The sequence below is a fragment of the Dendronephthya gigantea genome, unplaced genomic scaffold, assembly GCF_004324835.1.
Source record: "Dendronephthya gigantea isolate DGI-Jeju-01 unplaced genomic scaffold, DenGig_1.0 000056F, whole genome shotgun sequence".
Lineage (NCBI taxonomy): Eukaryota > Metazoa > Cnidaria > Anthozoa > Malacalcyonacea > Nephtheidae > Dendronephthya > Dendronephthya gigantea.
The window spans coordinates 52,280-70,095 of NW_021163066.1; the positions used below are offsets into that span (position 1 = coordinate 52,280).

Here is a 17,816-nt window from a genome sequence, read left to right on the forward strand (position 1 = left end):
AAAATAACCTGACAAATCAGTTGTAACTTTAATACAGTTCGTTGCTTTCAGTTTGGTGTTGACGAAAGTGATTTTTCCAATCCCCAAAATGTTTCTTCGTACGACTAAAAACACAATACGGTTGCAAAACCTGGCAGGTAAATGTCGATAAATGACAGCAGAATTATGTTGAAACAAGTTTAATCTTTAAATCAACAAAGATATAAGATATTTTTAAGCCAAACTGATTTCCAGTCTTATTCCAGCAGCAGAGGCACACACGTATATCAGAAAGTACTGTTTACTCCACAGAAGGGTTTTCCAACTACGAAAGAACTATATTACTTCCGTACGTACTATAAAGACTTATCCTTAATTGCTTTGTTCCTATTGGCTAACGAATGATTTGTAGGTATTAAGACATCAACACTTTTTATAACAAAGCATGTTATTACAACCCAAAGTATACATACGTTATTAACTGCGACAGTTCTTACTCCACAAAGAAAGATAAAGAACCTCACAGGCCATATCATTATCAGCAACTAAATTTTAATGGGAAATTGTGGTTTGCGGCAGTCTTTAAAAGGTTTAACGCTCGTTGACTAGGTTTAAACCTTTAAGATTTAAATCAACATTAATTTAGAAACAAGATATTATTCTTTGTTGAACTATTTACTAAATGAGAATCATAATTTTAAATGTTGATATGTCAAGACATAGATGTGGCAATCTCTCAAAACCTGCTTTGAAATTTGGGTTTAAAATATAAAAGCGGGTGTCCTTGTTTTTGTTTAGCATTCTCACCAAGGAAACTATCAAAATATATTTATTGTGGTTCAGACGATTAGCACGAGGTTGTTATACTTCAGCCTGCAGGTCACATTAGATATTCTCATCTCAGGCACATGAGAATTTCATCTAACGCACGATCACTGAAGCATTATTTTCATATGTCTGGACATCATATCTTAATTTCTCTTGGGGGTCACTGATGAAGAAGATAATTGTTTCTCGATTTTACGCACCAACGGCCACTAATGAGCGCTAAGAACCACGCCAGTGACCATTAGTAACCGCCAAAGACCGCTAATGAGCGCTAAGAACCACGCCAGTGACCGCCAGTGACCATTAATAACCGCCAAAGACCGCAATGATCGCCAAGGATCTCCAGTGACCTCCAAGGACCACCAGGACAGTCAAGGACCAAAAATGACAATGACTGACAATATGTGAAAATCAGGCTGAAGCGTGGCAAGTCATCAGTGAAGGCCTGGTATCAACTCAGTCAACTTAGTCAAGTATTAACTTAATCATATTTCAAACAACCATTTGGTGATAAAAAATAATTTCGTGTGTGTGTGTTGAAGGACGTCAGTCTATAATTTAAACTATAAGTACAACATCAGATCAATTACCTGATTTCTTTACGACAGCTTAGACTGATGGAAACCACACAGGCTTTACCAAGATGTCACTGGTTCATATATGATGAGGGATAACTGAACAAAAAATAAGGAAGAATTATTACTGGACATTAGCGCGCATTTCTCTTCTGATAGATGACTTAGCATTCCGGATAAAAATCCTTTAATTTCCACACGGCAAAGTGGAAATCTCAACACAACCTGGGTTAACCCAAACACAACGCATGAGTACGCGGAACCCGCTCAGAGATAGCAGAGTAACACTCCCCCCGGAACACAATCAGTTGCTTGTCACTACATTATCATCGAAGCAAATATCTTATAGATATGACATAATCAACATTTATGAATTTCTCGTTGACATTTGATGAGGTAAACTACCATGAAACCGTTAACATATTCCGTCTATCGTCAAGAATTAAAGAACTTCGAATTGGAAGAATAGTAATCTAGGATGCCATTGACTCAATATAGCTAGGATAAAGTATTGTTTTTATAACGAAAGTCTTCTACGGTAGGTACCTGGTGTTCGTTTCTCCTTCATTTTTGCCACCTGTGAAGGAAATAAATACAAAAATATAATAATAAATTACACTGTTTACAATTGTGAAAATGTCTTTATATCATAACTTAGTTATTTTAACTTTTCTCACATTAACTAAACTATATATTTTTTCACTTTATTATAAAATCGTATACAGAGAGAAAGGCCGGTAAAATATATCATACAATCTATATTTCATCACGACATCCATATATTATACTGTTTTTTTATTTTAACTACAATTAGATGAATTCGAATAGTCTAAACCCAGTCCAACAAAGGCCAAACTACCGTATGCTGCTTGGGGCGTTGATTTTTTTAAGACTCCACATAAGAGTCATTATAGGAGACCAGTACAGGTCCATTATATTGATTTCGTAATTAAAACTACCTCTATATCTAAAGATCACTTTTCAAGAAGGGTTTAAAGAAATTACTATTTGATTTGTACAGTATAAAATACTATGATATACTGAAGTATTTTTAGATGAAAGGAATCACAGCAGGATGTAATATTATCTTATGTGAATGGTCACGTATAAACTGAAATCATTGCTATTAACATGCAGTGGCCTCTCTGCATGAACGTTATTCTATGATTCTTAGATGAATTCGTATCATGCATAGACAAAACAATAAAAAACATGCAATATAAAAATGTTCAAGTATTTTATTTGAGATGATTATTTAAATGATAGGATTTTCTTTCCTGATGTAGAGCATTTAATCCGGTTTGATCATATTTAAATTAGTATACTTGCATACGTAATATGTCATAAAACTTCCGTAATTGTTGTAATTTGAGACGAAACATTTTACAGCTAGTATTAGGAGACACGTGGTATACACTCAAACATAATCAAAGAGAATGATATCTTTATCCCGAAGTATAACCTATAAATCTTTGAAACCTAAATTTTGTACCTCAGGATAATTCGTTGGGCATGGATAGAGCATATAGTTAATATAGGGATAAAGATAGTTTTCACTTATTGCGGACGTGTACTTGAGACTCTTGTAAAATTGAAATTCAAATGAGGTTGATATAAAGCAAATATAAAATATTGTAATTATTCTCTCTCTTTCAGCTGCTGCTAGTCCATACAGTAAAATAAATTACGTCGTTCAATAATGGCTGTCTTTACAAAGAAAATAAAATACATTGTCTTATATATCTCCTTATTTTGTGGCTTTTACACGGTGAAAGATTTCCTGCAGATATCAACGACAAATATGAACGGATTTAATCTGGAAATTAGACATAAATCATCTCAAAATATAGGTAAGTTCTAACCAATTCAATCTCCCGGCGTATTCTCGCAGACAGGCCTGACAATGAATATGCTTGAATCAAACAAATGGAAAGATATTCTTACATTTATAAGAGAGGTCGTTTTCAAACCACATGAAGTCGAAGTGTTACCATGGATTAATAAAAATTCGTACCAGCTGATGTGATATTTGTATTTTGAAAATTATATTCATCATAACTGCTCATTAGTCATAATAGATTTTTAATTAATTTGGAATTAATGCTACACAGAAAACGCACTAATGGAACATGCTTCCTCACTGAGCAATTCAATGTGCGGCTAATGCATGACGATTGTTCATCAAACGATGCTGCATGAGTATAACAAGACATTATCTTTATGACAAGTCTCAACGAACAACGTTGATTTAGGTATAGTCACAACCAAAGGTTGCACAGGAATGGGGCAATCCTAGGTTCCGATGCATGTTTTTATACAGCACGCTCTATTATAGCTTTTAAATAACGTTTCTTGTTGAATTATTCTACACATCACACTCAATTCACGAGATAATAAAGACATGCGGTTTAGATGCATTGGGCGATGTGGTAGTTGCAAATATCTTTATGGATATATGAACAAACAGCTAAACGTTGTAGTAATTCCTAGTTGTATAACTCAGTTTTTGAAAAACGCTTAAACCAAAAGATCTATAATAAGACGAAAGGAAGTATAATATAGAAAAACTGCTATCTGTTATGACAGGATGTATAGAATTCAGCATCAAAGCATCTTTGTGTTGCTCATAATAACACTTTGTCCAACGATCGCCTTGATTTAAATATGGTGCTTGACAAGAAATTCTTATAAATATAGATACACTGTTCATGCAAAGATAAGGAAAATAAGATTTGTAGGTTTGATTAGGCTACTTCAACGAAAGTCTCTGCTACGCGCCAGTTTGATATCTTTTATTCAAAACGAGGTGTCTTGTTGAACATCTTTGGCCGGCGTGAATCTGTTTTGTTGGGGCCAATATTCAGGTGCTCTCAAAATGCAAAGTACATGCATGGTATGTCAAATTACTTTGGCACGGCTGCTGTTTGAAATATGATACACAAGAACTCTTGGTTTGTTCAAGTGTTTATCAAAAACAGAAATGACATGATGCACTGCATGGATACGATGAACCGAATCTTTCTTAAACTTTTTCATCCCGATGGAACTGGTAGAGCCAGTCAGACGAGTTAAATAAAGTTGGTTCATATAGTTTTCGTAAAAACCTGGATCCAAAAGAGATGATCCCCCAGACTTTCTGGCTTTAAAGCTGATATGAAACGATATAAAGATATACATTTCCGATTTCTTGTATTTTACAGAAACGTCCACTTCAAGTGTCCGTCATTTGCTTAGCCATCCAACAAAACCAAAATGCACCCCCCCGGCCATTCTGGAATTTCCACGTGACTTATTGAACCGTAAACAGAGATTGTACGGGGGGATACTACTACACGTCCTAGTCGCATTCTATATGTTTTGGGCAATTACTATAATCTGTGATGATTACTTCGTCCCAGCATTGGATGTGATATGTGAAAGATGTAACTTACAAAGTGATGTTGCTGGGGCAACCTTTATGGCGTTGGGAAGCTCAGCTCCTGAACTGTTCGCTTCTGTAATTGGTTAGTATTATAAACGATATTCTGTGATTGGTTAGTATTATAAATGAGGCCTATAGCGTGAAAGAACAAGGAGTAGTTTACTTGAGAAATACGCAGGATTTCCACAGCCTTAGATGGGAAGAACAATTCAGCCATCCATTGTCATATTATGTCTCAAAAAACAACATCTTTCACCTTAATTCAGGTGTATTCATAACCAAAGGTGACATTGGAACGGGAACAATCCTAGGTTCTGCTGTTTTTAATGTCTTATTTGTCATCGGAGTTTGTGCTCTCTTCTCCGGACACGTAAGTCGGAAATTTTAGAAGACTCTTGCTTCACTCGTCAGGATTCCGCCACTCATCAAAAACTGGTCTTTCTGTAAACACATAACTTGTTCTCCTTTTCCCTCAGGTGCTAAAACTGTCTTGGTGGCCAATTGTTCGTGACCTCATGTCTTACCTTCTGGCGTTGATAATTTTAGTGTTGGTGATCATGGATGGCGTCGTGAAATGGTAAGTGTAACATTACCTTCGACTACAATTCCTTCCTTCAATAACTTAGACAAAGTTTTATGATTCATAATTTTCTCAACCAACATTAGTAACACTGGCCCAAAGTTTGTGCTGATTAGGGAATAATACGAAACATCTAAGCAATGTTCCATCTTCTGTTTCCAGGTACGAAGCTATTACGATGATGTGTTCATATTCTCTGTACCTAATCCTAATGTATTTTAATCCATCAATCGAGAGGTTTGTCTACCGCATCACAAACACAGAGAAAGCTATTCAATTCCCAGAGCATCATCTGGGTTATACGGGGTTAGCTCCAGCACGGGACGATGGCACAGATGAGTTATGCCCTGGTCATCATTATAAACATGACGGAGATCAGGAAGATTCTGAGGAAAATAAAAAACAACGAGGTGAGGTTGAAAAGATTAGCGAAGCAGCGATGCTGATGTTAAGTGATGATGAGGTTGAAATCAAGACAGATGGAACTAGCGTAGGCTCTTCGAACAAAGGTGTGATTTGCTTGATGTTTACGAACAAGTGAAAACCTACCACGACGAACGAGCATTTTACAGGACGGAACAGATTGAAGTAATTTAGACTTGTCAATGTCTGCAAACACTAAGGTCAAACATTTCGTTTTAGATAATGAATGCTGCCTTCAAGATATGGAATTCGATGCTGCTTTAGGAAATCCATTTCACCCGCCAAGTGGAAAATGTCAAAAATTATGCTGGTGTTTAGCCCTACCATTGAACATATGCTTCTACTTCACAATCCCTGACGTACGAAAACCCAAATGCAAGAAATGGTATCCTTTGTCATTCTTTGTATGCATCATATGGATAGCAGTGACATCTTATATTCTGGTTTGGATGGTGACACTAGTTGGATATACGTTCGGTGTTCCTGATACAATCATGGGATTAACATTAGTGGCTTTTGGTAGCAGTGTTCCTGACTGTATCTCCAGCCTGGTCGTCGCCAAGAAAGGTGAGAGGAAGTTTTCCATAAAAACGCAGGAGAAACTTAACCCTACCCTCACAAGACTTTCTACTGGACGGTATAACCATTTCATTTCATATATGTTATTGTTAAGGTGACGGTGATATGGCTTGCAGTCATACCGTGGGAAGTAATGTTTTTGATATTCTGTTATGCCTTGGCCTCCCTTGGACTCTCAAGACAATGATATTTGAATCGAAGTCATCAATTGTTTTGAACAGTCATGGACTGTATATTTGCTGTTTCTTCATTATGGCTTCAATATTACTCACATTTTTAATGATGCACTTTCACGAATGGACTCTAACAAAGACAGTTGGTTGCACTTATCTTGTGGTTTATTTAATATTTATATCGATCGCGTGCGTTATAGAATTAAATGTATTTGGTTATGTAAATCCTCCGATGTGTAAAGTAGAGGGGGGGTATTAAAAATCACTAGGAAAGAAACATATCGCATCGGGATTTTGTACTCAATTGATGTCGAACATTTTATAAATGCTTAAATTATCTTGGGTTTAAACTTTAAGTGATGGGTTTTATAACTTTGTTTTCTATTCGAGGTCAATGAAATGATTATAGAGAAAATGTTTGCATAATTTTTCGCAATGTAAATAATTATCTTAAGACTTTGTACGTGATACGAATAAAATCTGGAATCATTTGTAATGATGACTTGAATCATGTTGAGAAATTAATTAATTTAATTCGCAATTCAATCATTTGGGGAGAACTTAGACCGCAGCACTTACAATAATACAGAATAAGACATTCCTACCTTCAGCAAATCATTCTGCAATAAGCGTTACATCGGCGGGGAGATCGTCTGCCTGAGGTGACGACCAGAAAAATAATTCCAGTGAGAACGACACCAAGAACAAGCCAGCCACGGACCTAAAAAAATGTAAAGTTAACCATTAACGTGTTCCGCGCCTCCACAAAAGCGTGGTATCAAACAAACCAAGCAAGGATCAATATTTAGGATTCTAAATCACTAAATAAAATCCCCCCGGAGGGCAAGATTCATTATCTCACAACAAAGTTATCTTTGCCAATACTTACTTTATAAAACGATGCAAAGCGAGAGCCTTCCTGTAATTTTCCTCTGAACAGTGGTTGCTGTTTCAAATTATAGCATAAAGCGGATGACGAGGAATCACTGTTATTCACAGGTGATATGATATTTTCGATTGTGCAGGACTTTCGTGCGACACGCGAATATAATAATACACTTGTAAGATTAAATGCTGTGAGATTTCCAAGTCCTTTTGAAGTAAACTGTGTATAATTCTGTAAGCGTTCTGTTACATTCCAAGCTCTTATTTCTGATATAACTGAAATAATGTTGAAGACAGCAATAACTATTCGTTGATTTGAAACAAACATTGATTCCACGCAAGACCATAATAACGACAACCTTGTTTTAAAACAATCAATATTGAAACTATAATGGAAAACAAACCCTGGACCACCTACGGGGTTTTCAACAGATCTGCCATTTCTGTTGCGAAGATGAACTGAAATAAACAAAGCAAGTGGATTAATTCTGTTTAAAAATTCCAGTTCAATTGTTATAGAGAAGGTACTTCGTTTTAGTTTAAGCTGAATTAAACAAGTAAATGATGTTTATAACTCACCTCTATGGTAATACACATGCAAGCTTTGTGTTAATCCCCAAATAATTCAATTAGCTATTAATAAAGTCAAACAAATAATTTCTGTACTCGAGACAAGAGTTGTTTAAGAACATTCGATTAATAAACAAGAAGTTTAGAAATTATGACTTCGTAAATTCAGGATTAAAATAAATTAATGATCATTGTTGCTCTGTAATAATAGAACAAGCAAACATATTTGTTAGGTTCACGCCGTGTTCAAGTGAGTGTTTCATTGGCTGTCAATGTATTTGCTTAATCTTAATCTTGTTAATTTCATAAGCTATGACCCGTGTCAAAGATATCTCTAGTTCCGAGAGTATAAATCTGAAAGGTTACGTTTCAACGTCAAAAAATTGTCTTTTAAACCTGTAGAGTTACTCCATAGAAACAGCCCGAGACGACTTATACCCCTTCGCACTTACAACAACGTACAAACTGTCATTATCCCTTGCATGGAAGTTCTGTCCATCAGTGAGATTCATGCAGTTATTGTCCAGTATTACTTGAGTTGGTCCAAACGCCAGTGAAGACGTTTTTTAAGAACAGGAACAGCCGGTGTTGAAGGAATATCTGAAAATAAAGAAAGAAATTAAGAAAGTTCTTGTAGAAAGTTTGAATGTGAAATATCGTAAGTCCTGACTTGACAGCAAGTTTCAATTCTATCGGTATTTCTATCGATAAACTATGATAAAATAATGATATTTTCTCACAACCATAACCAGAGTCAGATGATATATTTTCCTGTACCTTGGGATGTTTCCTTGTTCTTCACAGATCTTACAATAGCGTTTGAAGTCAAATGAGGGCCAAAACTCTGTAAAATTACGTATATAGGAACGTTTAACGCAAAAATACATAGCTAGGGTATGAATTAGCTAATTATTTCAGCTTACTGTGGATGATGTGTCTTCTGGCATATTTGATGGCCAAATATCTATCAATGAACTACGAACCATATCAAGTATTTCACCATACGAGGTTTGCAAAACCCTCGCTTCGTTTTGGAAGGAAAATAACACAAGCATTCTCAATAATGTTGAAATTTCTTCTAAAATATAACGAAAAAATCACATCGTTTCACTCATACGATAAAAATTACTTTTTCACACCTTATACGTGTAAGTCATAAAAAGTTGAAAATTTTACCCTGCATCTCGTCAACAAATAAAATAATTTCTGCTAAAGCTTCCATTAAAGCTAAATCCTCAAACTGACTTCCTTCTTTTAAACTGACTCTTTTACGTTGAGATTTCTTACGATTCTTGTGTGACTTGCTAGAAAAAAGTTGAAATGTTAAAATTCTACAACTTTTCCATACCAGCTTTGCAACGATTGCAGTAACGCCTTCAGTAAAAACAATTCTCAGTGTTATATTACCCAGAACTCCGCGACATTCTTGAGGAGAGAGATGATGAGGTCAGAGTAGTAAGACCACTCATACTTGAAGTTTCAGAAAATAAATCTGCGTTGGAATGTTCATCAACATCATTTTCTATCAAATAGAAAATTACAACATTAAAGAACAACTAAAAGGACGACCAAAAGGACAACTAAGACCCCGTTTACACTAGAACGAAAGTTTCTGGATTTGTAAAATTATCCGGATTCATTGTTACACACATGTATCGGATTCGCCAAGTGTTTACACTACACTTTAGTTGTCTCTGTATGCGGATTTGTCCGTTTACACTCACATTACTTGTTCTTGGAGAAATGTTTGGTCGTCACGTTTGAATTTCTTCGGATTCGTCGTGCAAAGCGTTTACACAAGAAAATTTTCCGGTTTCAAATGTTTCTGGATACGAAGTTTCCACAGACTTTTACGGATTCAAAGTTTCCGGATACGGCTTAAAACCGAGTACATTTTCTATCGGATTCGTTGCTGCGTGTGTAAACAGCAACATGAATCCGGTACTAAAACATTCCGCTTTCGTGATGAATCCGGAAACTTTCGCTTTAGTGTAAACGGGGTCTAAAAGGACAACCAAAAGGACAACTAAAAAGGCAACTAAAAGGACTACCAAAAGGACAACTAAAGGACAATTAAAAGGAAACTAAAAGGACAACTAAAGCACAACTAAAAGGACAACCAAAAGGCTTAATCTCGTGAAATATCGACAGGTCTCGGGTCCACAAAACAATAATGTTTCCTTCGTTCGCAGTAAATAAGTGTTAATTGTTACTCCAGACATAAGGGATGATAACAGATAAAAAATTTTACCAATCACATCAAGTTTGCGTTTGTCTTTCTCCTCCCTGACAACTGCTAACCTTGTCTTGTATCGCTCGAAATCCTCTTTTTTTAACTCCAATGATGACAATATTTGCTCACATACTAAGGACAGAAAATGCTATAATAAACTTGAAATAGCTACCTTGTTGGCTACAAAGACCAATCTCAGAATACCATAAAAATAATGTAAAAAAAAGCACAAACCTTCACATAAGGTTGGTTGAAAATGAGTCTCGATGATATCTGCCCTGTCATGCTTGTGTATCTAGAAAAGGCAATAAAATATAAAGATAAATATAAATATGATTACGATTTCTTTCGATGTATCGCAAATAACCGTTGTACAATAAAAATGTTTCACTTGCCAATCTTAAAGCTTCTTCCCACAATTTACCATGAATAGTACATTCAATCGCACCTTCGTAATCCTGAAACATAGAATATACGTTTCTTCAAGATAAGTTACAGTAACTGAAGACTGCTTCCAAAGTCTTAATCCATCCGTGATCCACTCAAATCCTAATTCGCCCACTATAGTGAACTCTGGTCCACTATCACAAATAAACTTACGTTGGCATAATCCACCAGAACAACCGCTGCCTCGGCAAAATTATTACGATTTTTAAGATAACCTGACAAGATAAATAAAATGATAATAAAAAACTTACTACTAATTGTACATACAGATAATCATGTTTTTCACCTGCCAAAGATCTAGCCAAGTGTAAAATCTGTTCAGCAGTCAACGCAAGCTTTCCAGCCAAACAAAACGCTTGTCTCCAATTTCCACATTTCTGAAAAGCTTCGAGCGCTTGTTCATATTTCTCACATCGTGTAAAAACTAACAAAATAATGCAAAAATGACTCAAAGGTACAAATAATTTTCTCATGCTTGCTAATTCCACGCCGGCCTAAACCCCAGTGAAACACACACTATTTTATCCTAATTACCAACCAGCTTTATGAAAGACCAACCGATGAAAACATTGTAGCTAAGACATAACGTGATAGTTTATACCTAAACCAGCTTCCTCGTAACTTTTCTTTTCCATTAGATATTCTCCATAACTTGAAGCTATCGTTCTATATTCAGAACCAGAGTGTAACTGTAGGGCCTCCGTATAGAGACTTTGTTCCTGAATCAGCTGCAAAGATTCATTGAATCGTTCTGATCCTAACCAAACAGAAAATGGAATATATATGATTACAAAGCTAGGAAAGACGATGAAATGTTCAGAATTTATCCAAGGAAATAGTAAGGAATATAACATGAAAATTAAACTTACCACATTTAGCAAGGTGTCGGATAGCCTTTGAATAACGTTTTAAATGTTTATCTATGGAGTATTTCTGGTAGTTTTCCTCCATTTTGCGAAGATTATTCAGAAAAGGCAGATATTCCTTTGGATCCTGAAAAATATAGGCTCGTAATTTACCGCTTTTTCCTCCTATAAAAGCCCAAGTAGGATCATCTCGTAAAAATCCCGTGTAGAATTATTCATAGCTCTGTCAGAGCTGCAATGTTGATCATCATCAAGGTCTAGTAAGATTTTCCATCGTCTCTCCATAAAGAAAATAATTAATCTTTGATTCAAACCTTCTGTGATTTCTCTGCAACCATTAAAACGAGTTGAAAATCGTACATTCCAAGGGCAACGTCGTACATTTTATTAACGTCAACCAGAAATAACAGATACTTCAGAGCATCTTCAGCATCACTGATCTTCTTCTCATCTGAATAGAAGAAAGATAATTTTTATCACTGATGAACATTATTCAAACAACTGATGAACAATGACTGAAATTACTCAAAATGGTATTTGGTTATTATTTAGATATGACAAAAAAATCTTTACCCTTAAGTTTCTTCACAATTTGTAAAGCAGTTTCAAATTCCGGGTTGGTTTTCTTCACATAAGATGTCAATATGCAGAGGAGATATCTAAAACATAGTAAAATTATTGAGCAGAAGAATCAACGGAGATATAATTTCCAGAAGAGATACATAGTTGAATCTGTACTTACTTATTCTGATCAATCGCCTCTAAAGCATTTCTCAAAGTATCGCATATTGTGTCAACTTTATTCGTTATTCCTTCACTAAAACAAATAAGAAACCCCAGATTAAAACACTTGTTTATTGGTAATGTTTTATTTCCACGTACAATAAACACACACCTGGGATCTTTGTCACGATAGTATTCTGAATATAGAGATTGGGTTACGTCTTCTGTTCTAACGGGAAAATTAGTGTTAGGTTCTCTTTGGTAGTGCTGGATCAAGCTGGAACATGTAGCGTTCAAAAAATGCACACTTACTTCAGTTCTGACAAAAACATATTAATAGACGACACTGATTCAACTTGCTGGATAAAATTTGCCACATTATCTAAGAAATGCTGTCGACGATAGTATTGTTTAGTGAAAGGATCTTCATGAGGTAGATTTATACACATGCATAGGCCAATGTACGAATATAGAATACCTTTGAGTTATGATCATGAATTAAGTTTAAGTTGATTCGATGTCTTCTCATACATGTGAAGGCATTCTTGTATTTTACACTTAATACAAATAGTGAGTAAAATTAGCACGACGAAATAGAAATATTGAAAACTGAACAAGACTATAAATCCGACAATAACGTACTTCTGAAAGCATTTCTTAAGATATGATAAAACCAAGACTCGAGGATGAATCGTCTCTAAGTTCCCCCTCGGCATCTGCAACATAAAGTACTCAACATATTATCGTGGTTAACTGTGCTATGATCAATGACTTCTCTTACCTGTAAAATCACTTTTGTATCTTGTGGAACAGCAGTTATAATTCTTGAGCCCCGTTCAACATTTCTCACATTTTCCTCCACGGTTTTCCCAGCAAATAACGATGTCAAACCTGGAAAGAACGTACAGGTACACAAAGGAAGTGAGCAGCTTCTTAAGTCATCAACTATTCTCATCTGCAGGGCAGCATGCAGGTATATAAAAGTTCTCAACGAAGACTTTGAGATCAAAATATCGAAAATATTTCATTTATTTCATACATACCTCTTTCATGAGGTACAATGCTGAGAGAGCGCAAAACATGACATGTGGTAGTCAGAAGAAGAAATTCATCATGGACAAAGAATGATGAACAGTTGTTAGCAATCTCTTTATCGTTGACGTAAAGTCGAGAATGTTCAGTTAAACCAACAACCACCTCCTGTGAAAAACCATAACAAATAGATTTTAGAAAAAGTAAAGTAAAAAAATATTACAACAAAACACTAACCTCATCACCAAACTCTACAGTCTCAATATAGATACACGGTTGTGATAGAATTATAGAATCCCCTCTTGAATTAAGCCATGGCTCCAGTTCGCCATTACCAGCATCTGGAATATAGTAAAAATTTGATGCGATGAATTAAAAAATATTATATTACTTTTACACGCGTAAGTGTGGTTTCGAAAGCAATACCAGTCTCAGTTGCAGTAAACAACGAAAGTCTAAAATTTTGAAAAGAACTTCACCTGACGTATATCGCAACAGAGATCCATCATCACACTCTAATATAACTAAACTTGTGTCGATATTCACAGACAGTCGAAGAACATTTTCCACTGGCAAAATATTTCTATCCATAAGAAAAAACAAAATATACAATGAGAAATATTGCCAAACAGCAATATAGCAAGCAAGTACATATAAACATACTGATATTTTGCTTGGTATATTCCGTCATTTTGGGATAAAGATATTTCACAAATAACATTTCCTCCACTTTCATGCAACTTCCCCAAAATCAGCAGAATACCATCTTTCCACCATGTCAACTGACGAAAACATCCAGGTCCATTCCGCAACTTTTCGTTCATTTCGAAATCTTGCACTCTAAAAGAAATATCCGATAGCTTTGGGAAAATCTTCAGAGACTATTGAGATTACGCCATTATGCTACTGAATCTTGAATATCCTGGTACAAATACAAAATTTTAATAATATTGCACCTCGTTTGATGAAACTCACACGAGCTCTGATCGTCACTCGTGTTTACAGTTTTCTTGACAATAACGAGGCTGCCGTCAGAAAGTTGTAAAGCCATACGATGGGATGGTGGATGGAAAGTAACAGAATTGATTGAGCTGTCTGTTTGTATGGTGTAAGCAGACATGGGAGGAGGCACAACAACTGATGACATTGGGGTCAATAATAGAGTGGCTAAAGAACGACAAAGAAAATATGTAATTTGTGTATGATTGTAATCACAAGATTGGAGGGTCGGTGCTATCGCATTGTTACTAACAAAAACTGGAGTAAACTTCAAGTCTAACCAACTTTTATACACTTGCACAATCTTGACTCGTAACAGACTATGATGATCATCGAATATGATCCAGAAGACATTAGGAGTTCAGTTTGCACCATAATTATATACCTTGGAGTATTTAATAACATTCATAATTCCACAAATCTGGAACTAATCATTTATTAAAAAGTAATAAAATACCTCCATCTACCATGACAACCATGGCGTCATTATTTATGTGGTGTCCACGTGATTGAAATATTTCCCAACAAAATCGATACGAGGCATAAATTCCATCTTTTGTTAAAATGTGAAATTTTAACCGGGTTTCATCATCCCAACAAATATCATTGAGAGAATTTTCCATGAATTTCAACTCTTGTTTCAAGAACCAGTGATAATTACTGCAGTACCAGAACTGAACTAGAAAGGACAGATAAGATGAAAATCAACTACTTAAGAAACTATTCCTAAAACTAGCCATACACAAAGCTTTTATACAAACATAGGGGGTGGTGCGAGTAAAGCAAGATGGGTCAAACAGCTTTACCATTGTCGTAGAATAATTCAGTTTCTGGTGCTGGGTTTTGGAGCCAAAGACAAAGTACACTAGAGTCAATATTCCAACCTAGTTGAACAACCTGAAAAAATAAGTTTTGGTACATCTCTTTAACATGGTTTCAATATCGCAATTCACATGCGATTTTTATCATTAGCGATGATCGATAAAATTTGACAATGGGAACCAGCATTGCAGTACCTTGGAGTCTTTTGAGAACAAAGAAAACTCTCCATGTCTTAGACCATTCTTCTCAAAAAAGATGACTTGTTTTTTGTCATCCGATGTTTGAACTGAGGCAATTAGATTTCCAGATGGCCTAGAACGTAGATAAGAACTTTTCAATACCAAATTAAAATATTCAGTATTCAGTAGCATATTCAGTATTTGGTAGACAAATCGACATCTGTGCACAATAGAGGATCGTAACAGCACAGTTCATAAGAGTACAAAGTGGACAAAATATTTTTGAAATCACAAACCTCCAATCAAGAGGCATTCCTTGCCCAGTGACAGACTCTGAAGTGGAAACAACATCACCTTCCCGACTATACACTCTTAACTCTCTGTTTCCTTCAAAAACAGAATTGAATCCATTCATATTAGTATATCAAATCAGAGTAAATGTGGTTAAATAATATACATTGAAGCTTGAAGTTATCTCTACCTTTCTCAGTGATTGAACTAACAACAAAGAATTGACCATCCCCCCGCCATGCTATTCTTGGTTTTTTATCATCATCTGTGGGAATTATTATTTCTGAATCATCCTAAAAAAATAATTAACCATTTTAAGGAAGAATTTTAGAGCAAAAGAATGAAGACATTTGAGTTAGGGAGGACTGGGACAGTGGATTTCAAGGCATTAGAGTTCTTATAGGAGTTATTGCAAACAAAACATTGACTATTAAAACCTCTGAATGAATGCTCATTTCTAAGAATGTATTTGGTAAAGTATGTTAATAGAGTTTCTTATTGACTATTGCAAGGGAATATATATTTCCATTACCTCATTTTTAATTCTAGCAGCTTCTTTTCCCTGAGACCCATGAAATTGTGTTTCTTTTTTACCCCATCCAACATTTACTGGTTCATCTGAAATTATATTATATTTTATGATGTTTTAAATTTACATTTGAGGTCAATATGTAGCAGACCTGTTTAGACAAGATTTATGTTCCATAAACAGTAACCTGTTCCAAATATCTCTGAATGTATTGGTATTTCTGAAATAGGATTGAAGTCCTTGTTCATTAAAATGATTGTACCTTGACCTAAACAACAGTGATCCAAATGTCATTTCAAATTGTCTACAATGCTATTGCTCCCAATGCAAAATTGTAAGTCCTTTTACATTGAAATTTTCATTGCTTGTTAAAATGTTTGTAAGTAGACAATATTGTATCTTTATCAATGATGTTCAGTAAAATTACCACTTGTAAATGCTACAATCTCCTGGTCTGGGCTCCAGGACATGCATGTAAGGCCACTATCAACACTTCCAACACATTCTAACTATATAAAGCAATAGTAACATTGCCATTTATGCTTCAAAATATCATGATGATCCATCCTTTTTAGTTTTTAAGAAGCATTAGAAAACATATAGTGCTTTAGGTAATCTTAGCATTAAATGTGGTATAACAACTGCCAGAACACTTCTCGGCGTTTCGACTAACTCTCCTGACAAAGGCCCTCAGGTTGAAAAGTCGAGGATTGTTCTTGTCTATTTTAGGCAGTTGTTGTACCACATTTGATGCTAAGTTGTTTGAAAACGCTGCCACCTTGCTCCCTGATTGCTTTAGCTAATCTATAGATCTGTTACCTGTTGTGTAGAAGTATCAAAAAGATTAACATCACCATTAGCAGTTGCAAAACACACAGCATCAAGGAGGGGCAAATTTTGAATACCAATTATATCTTGTGAATTGTCATTTTCTTGGTTAAAATTACATAATGGTAATTCAATTATAACCTACAAAATATTAATTGAATAACTATAGTAGTTTAATCTAAGATTAAACATCTATAGGCCCTCAGTCTGAATGTGGCTTGAAAATATACAATATGAAATGTTGATACATACACTCTCTGTTTCTGGTGAAAATCCAACCAAATGATTTGAGGATACAAGATAAACATATCCGGTGTCAACATCAATACTCATGCAAGCATTTTGACAGTTAGGAATAGCTTTGCTCACATGTGAGGTGAGTAATTGAAGATTCTTCATATCAACAAAGCCTACCATAAATATTAGGGTACATTATTACAGTAAATTGCGTTATAATTTGGGTACAATTATTCATTATTGATTTCACTATCATTGTATAAATAGGAAAATAAACGGGAAGTAGTGTCATAAAAATGTGGTTAAGTAACTACGAAATATATAATATAAAACTTCCCTACGTTTGGCTAGCTAAAAGCCTCCGTCAAAAGAATTTTTATATATATTTAATAATTGCACGTGTTTAAATATATTATCTCATGCACGTTGACGAATTTATAAAAATATATTTATAAATATTAACAAATACACTTTAAAATAAATCACAACATACGTAATATTTCCAAACTTTTACATCTCTGGTATGCCTTTGGTCTTTAGAGAAACAAAATAGTTCCATAAACATTAAAAATTTGCGTTTTAAATTTTTAAATATTTGGGAATCCCCGCCATGTTTG

General features: G+C 35.0%; 2 protein-coding genes across 4 annotated transcripts; one reads left to right on the top strand and one right to left on the bottom strand.

The window, feature by feature from the left end:
• Positions 1-32: 32 nt before the first annotated feature.
• LOC114529517 (elongator complex protein 1-like) lies at positions 33-17,816 on the bottom strand. Of its 2 annotated transcripts, XM_028551335.1 has the most exons (42): positions 17,693-17,816; positions 17,215-17,372; positions 16,954-17,103; positions 16,562-16,643; positions 16,322-16,402; positions 16,138-16,223; positions 15,796-15,898; positions 15,611-15,701; positions 15,330-15,447; positions 15,120-15,210; positions 14,771-14,992; positions 14,271-14,481; positions 13,978-14,154; positions 13,794-13,897; positions 13,552-13,655; positions 13,326-13,482; positions 13,064-13,173; positions 12,925-12,998; positions 12,761-12,839; positions 12,595-12,674; positions 12,455-12,511; positions 12,302-12,376; positions 12,133-12,218; positions 11,874-12,010; positions 11,563-11,686; positions 11,295-11,450; positions 10,980-11,117; positions 10,847-10,908; positions 10,642-10,704; positions 10,481-10,541; positions 10,265-10,378; positions 9,421-9,535; positions 9,190-9,317; positions 8,937-9,091; positions 8,791-8,857; positions 8,023-8,613; positions 7,448-7,902; positions 7,164-7,279; positions 1,929-1,959; positions 1,398-1,481; positions 453-524; positions 33-104 (listed from the first exon to the last, which is right to left on the bottom strand). In XM_028551335.1, the coding sequence occupies exons 2-36, from the start codon at positions 17,359-17,361 to the stop codon at positions 8,543-8,545; spliced, it is 3,876 nt and encodes a 1,291-aa protein (XP_028407136.1). In that variant the 5' UTR covers positions 17,362-17,372; positions 17,693-17,816; the 3' UTR covers positions 33-104; positions 453-524; positions 1,398-1,481; positions 1,929-1,959; positions 7,164-7,279; positions 7,448-7,902; positions 8,023-8,542. The 2 variants fall into 2 exon arrangements, with proteins under 2 accessions (XP_028407136.1, XP_028407134.1); XM_028551333.1 differs by having other exon boundaries at positions 7,448-8,613.
• LOC114529519 (sodium/potassium/calcium exchanger 3-like) lies at positions 1,699-7,037 on the top strand. Of its 2 annotated transcripts, none has more exons than XM_028551337.1 (8): positions 1,699-1,920; positions 3,039-3,232; positions 4,583-4,885; positions 5,070-5,173; positions 5,280-5,380; positions 5,546-5,892; positions 6,026-6,373; positions 6,480-7,037. In XM_028551337.1, exons 2-8 carry the CDS (start codon positions 3,082-3,084, stop codon positions 6,815-6,817), a joined length of 1,692 nt encoding a protein of 563 aa, XP_028407138.1. In that variant the 5' UTR covers positions 1,699-1,920; positions 3,039-3,081; the 3' UTR covers positions 6,818-7,037. The 2 variants fall into 2 exon arrangements, with proteins under 2 accessions (XP_028407138.1, XP_028407139.1); XM_028551338.1 differs by having other exon boundaries at positions 5,546-5,793.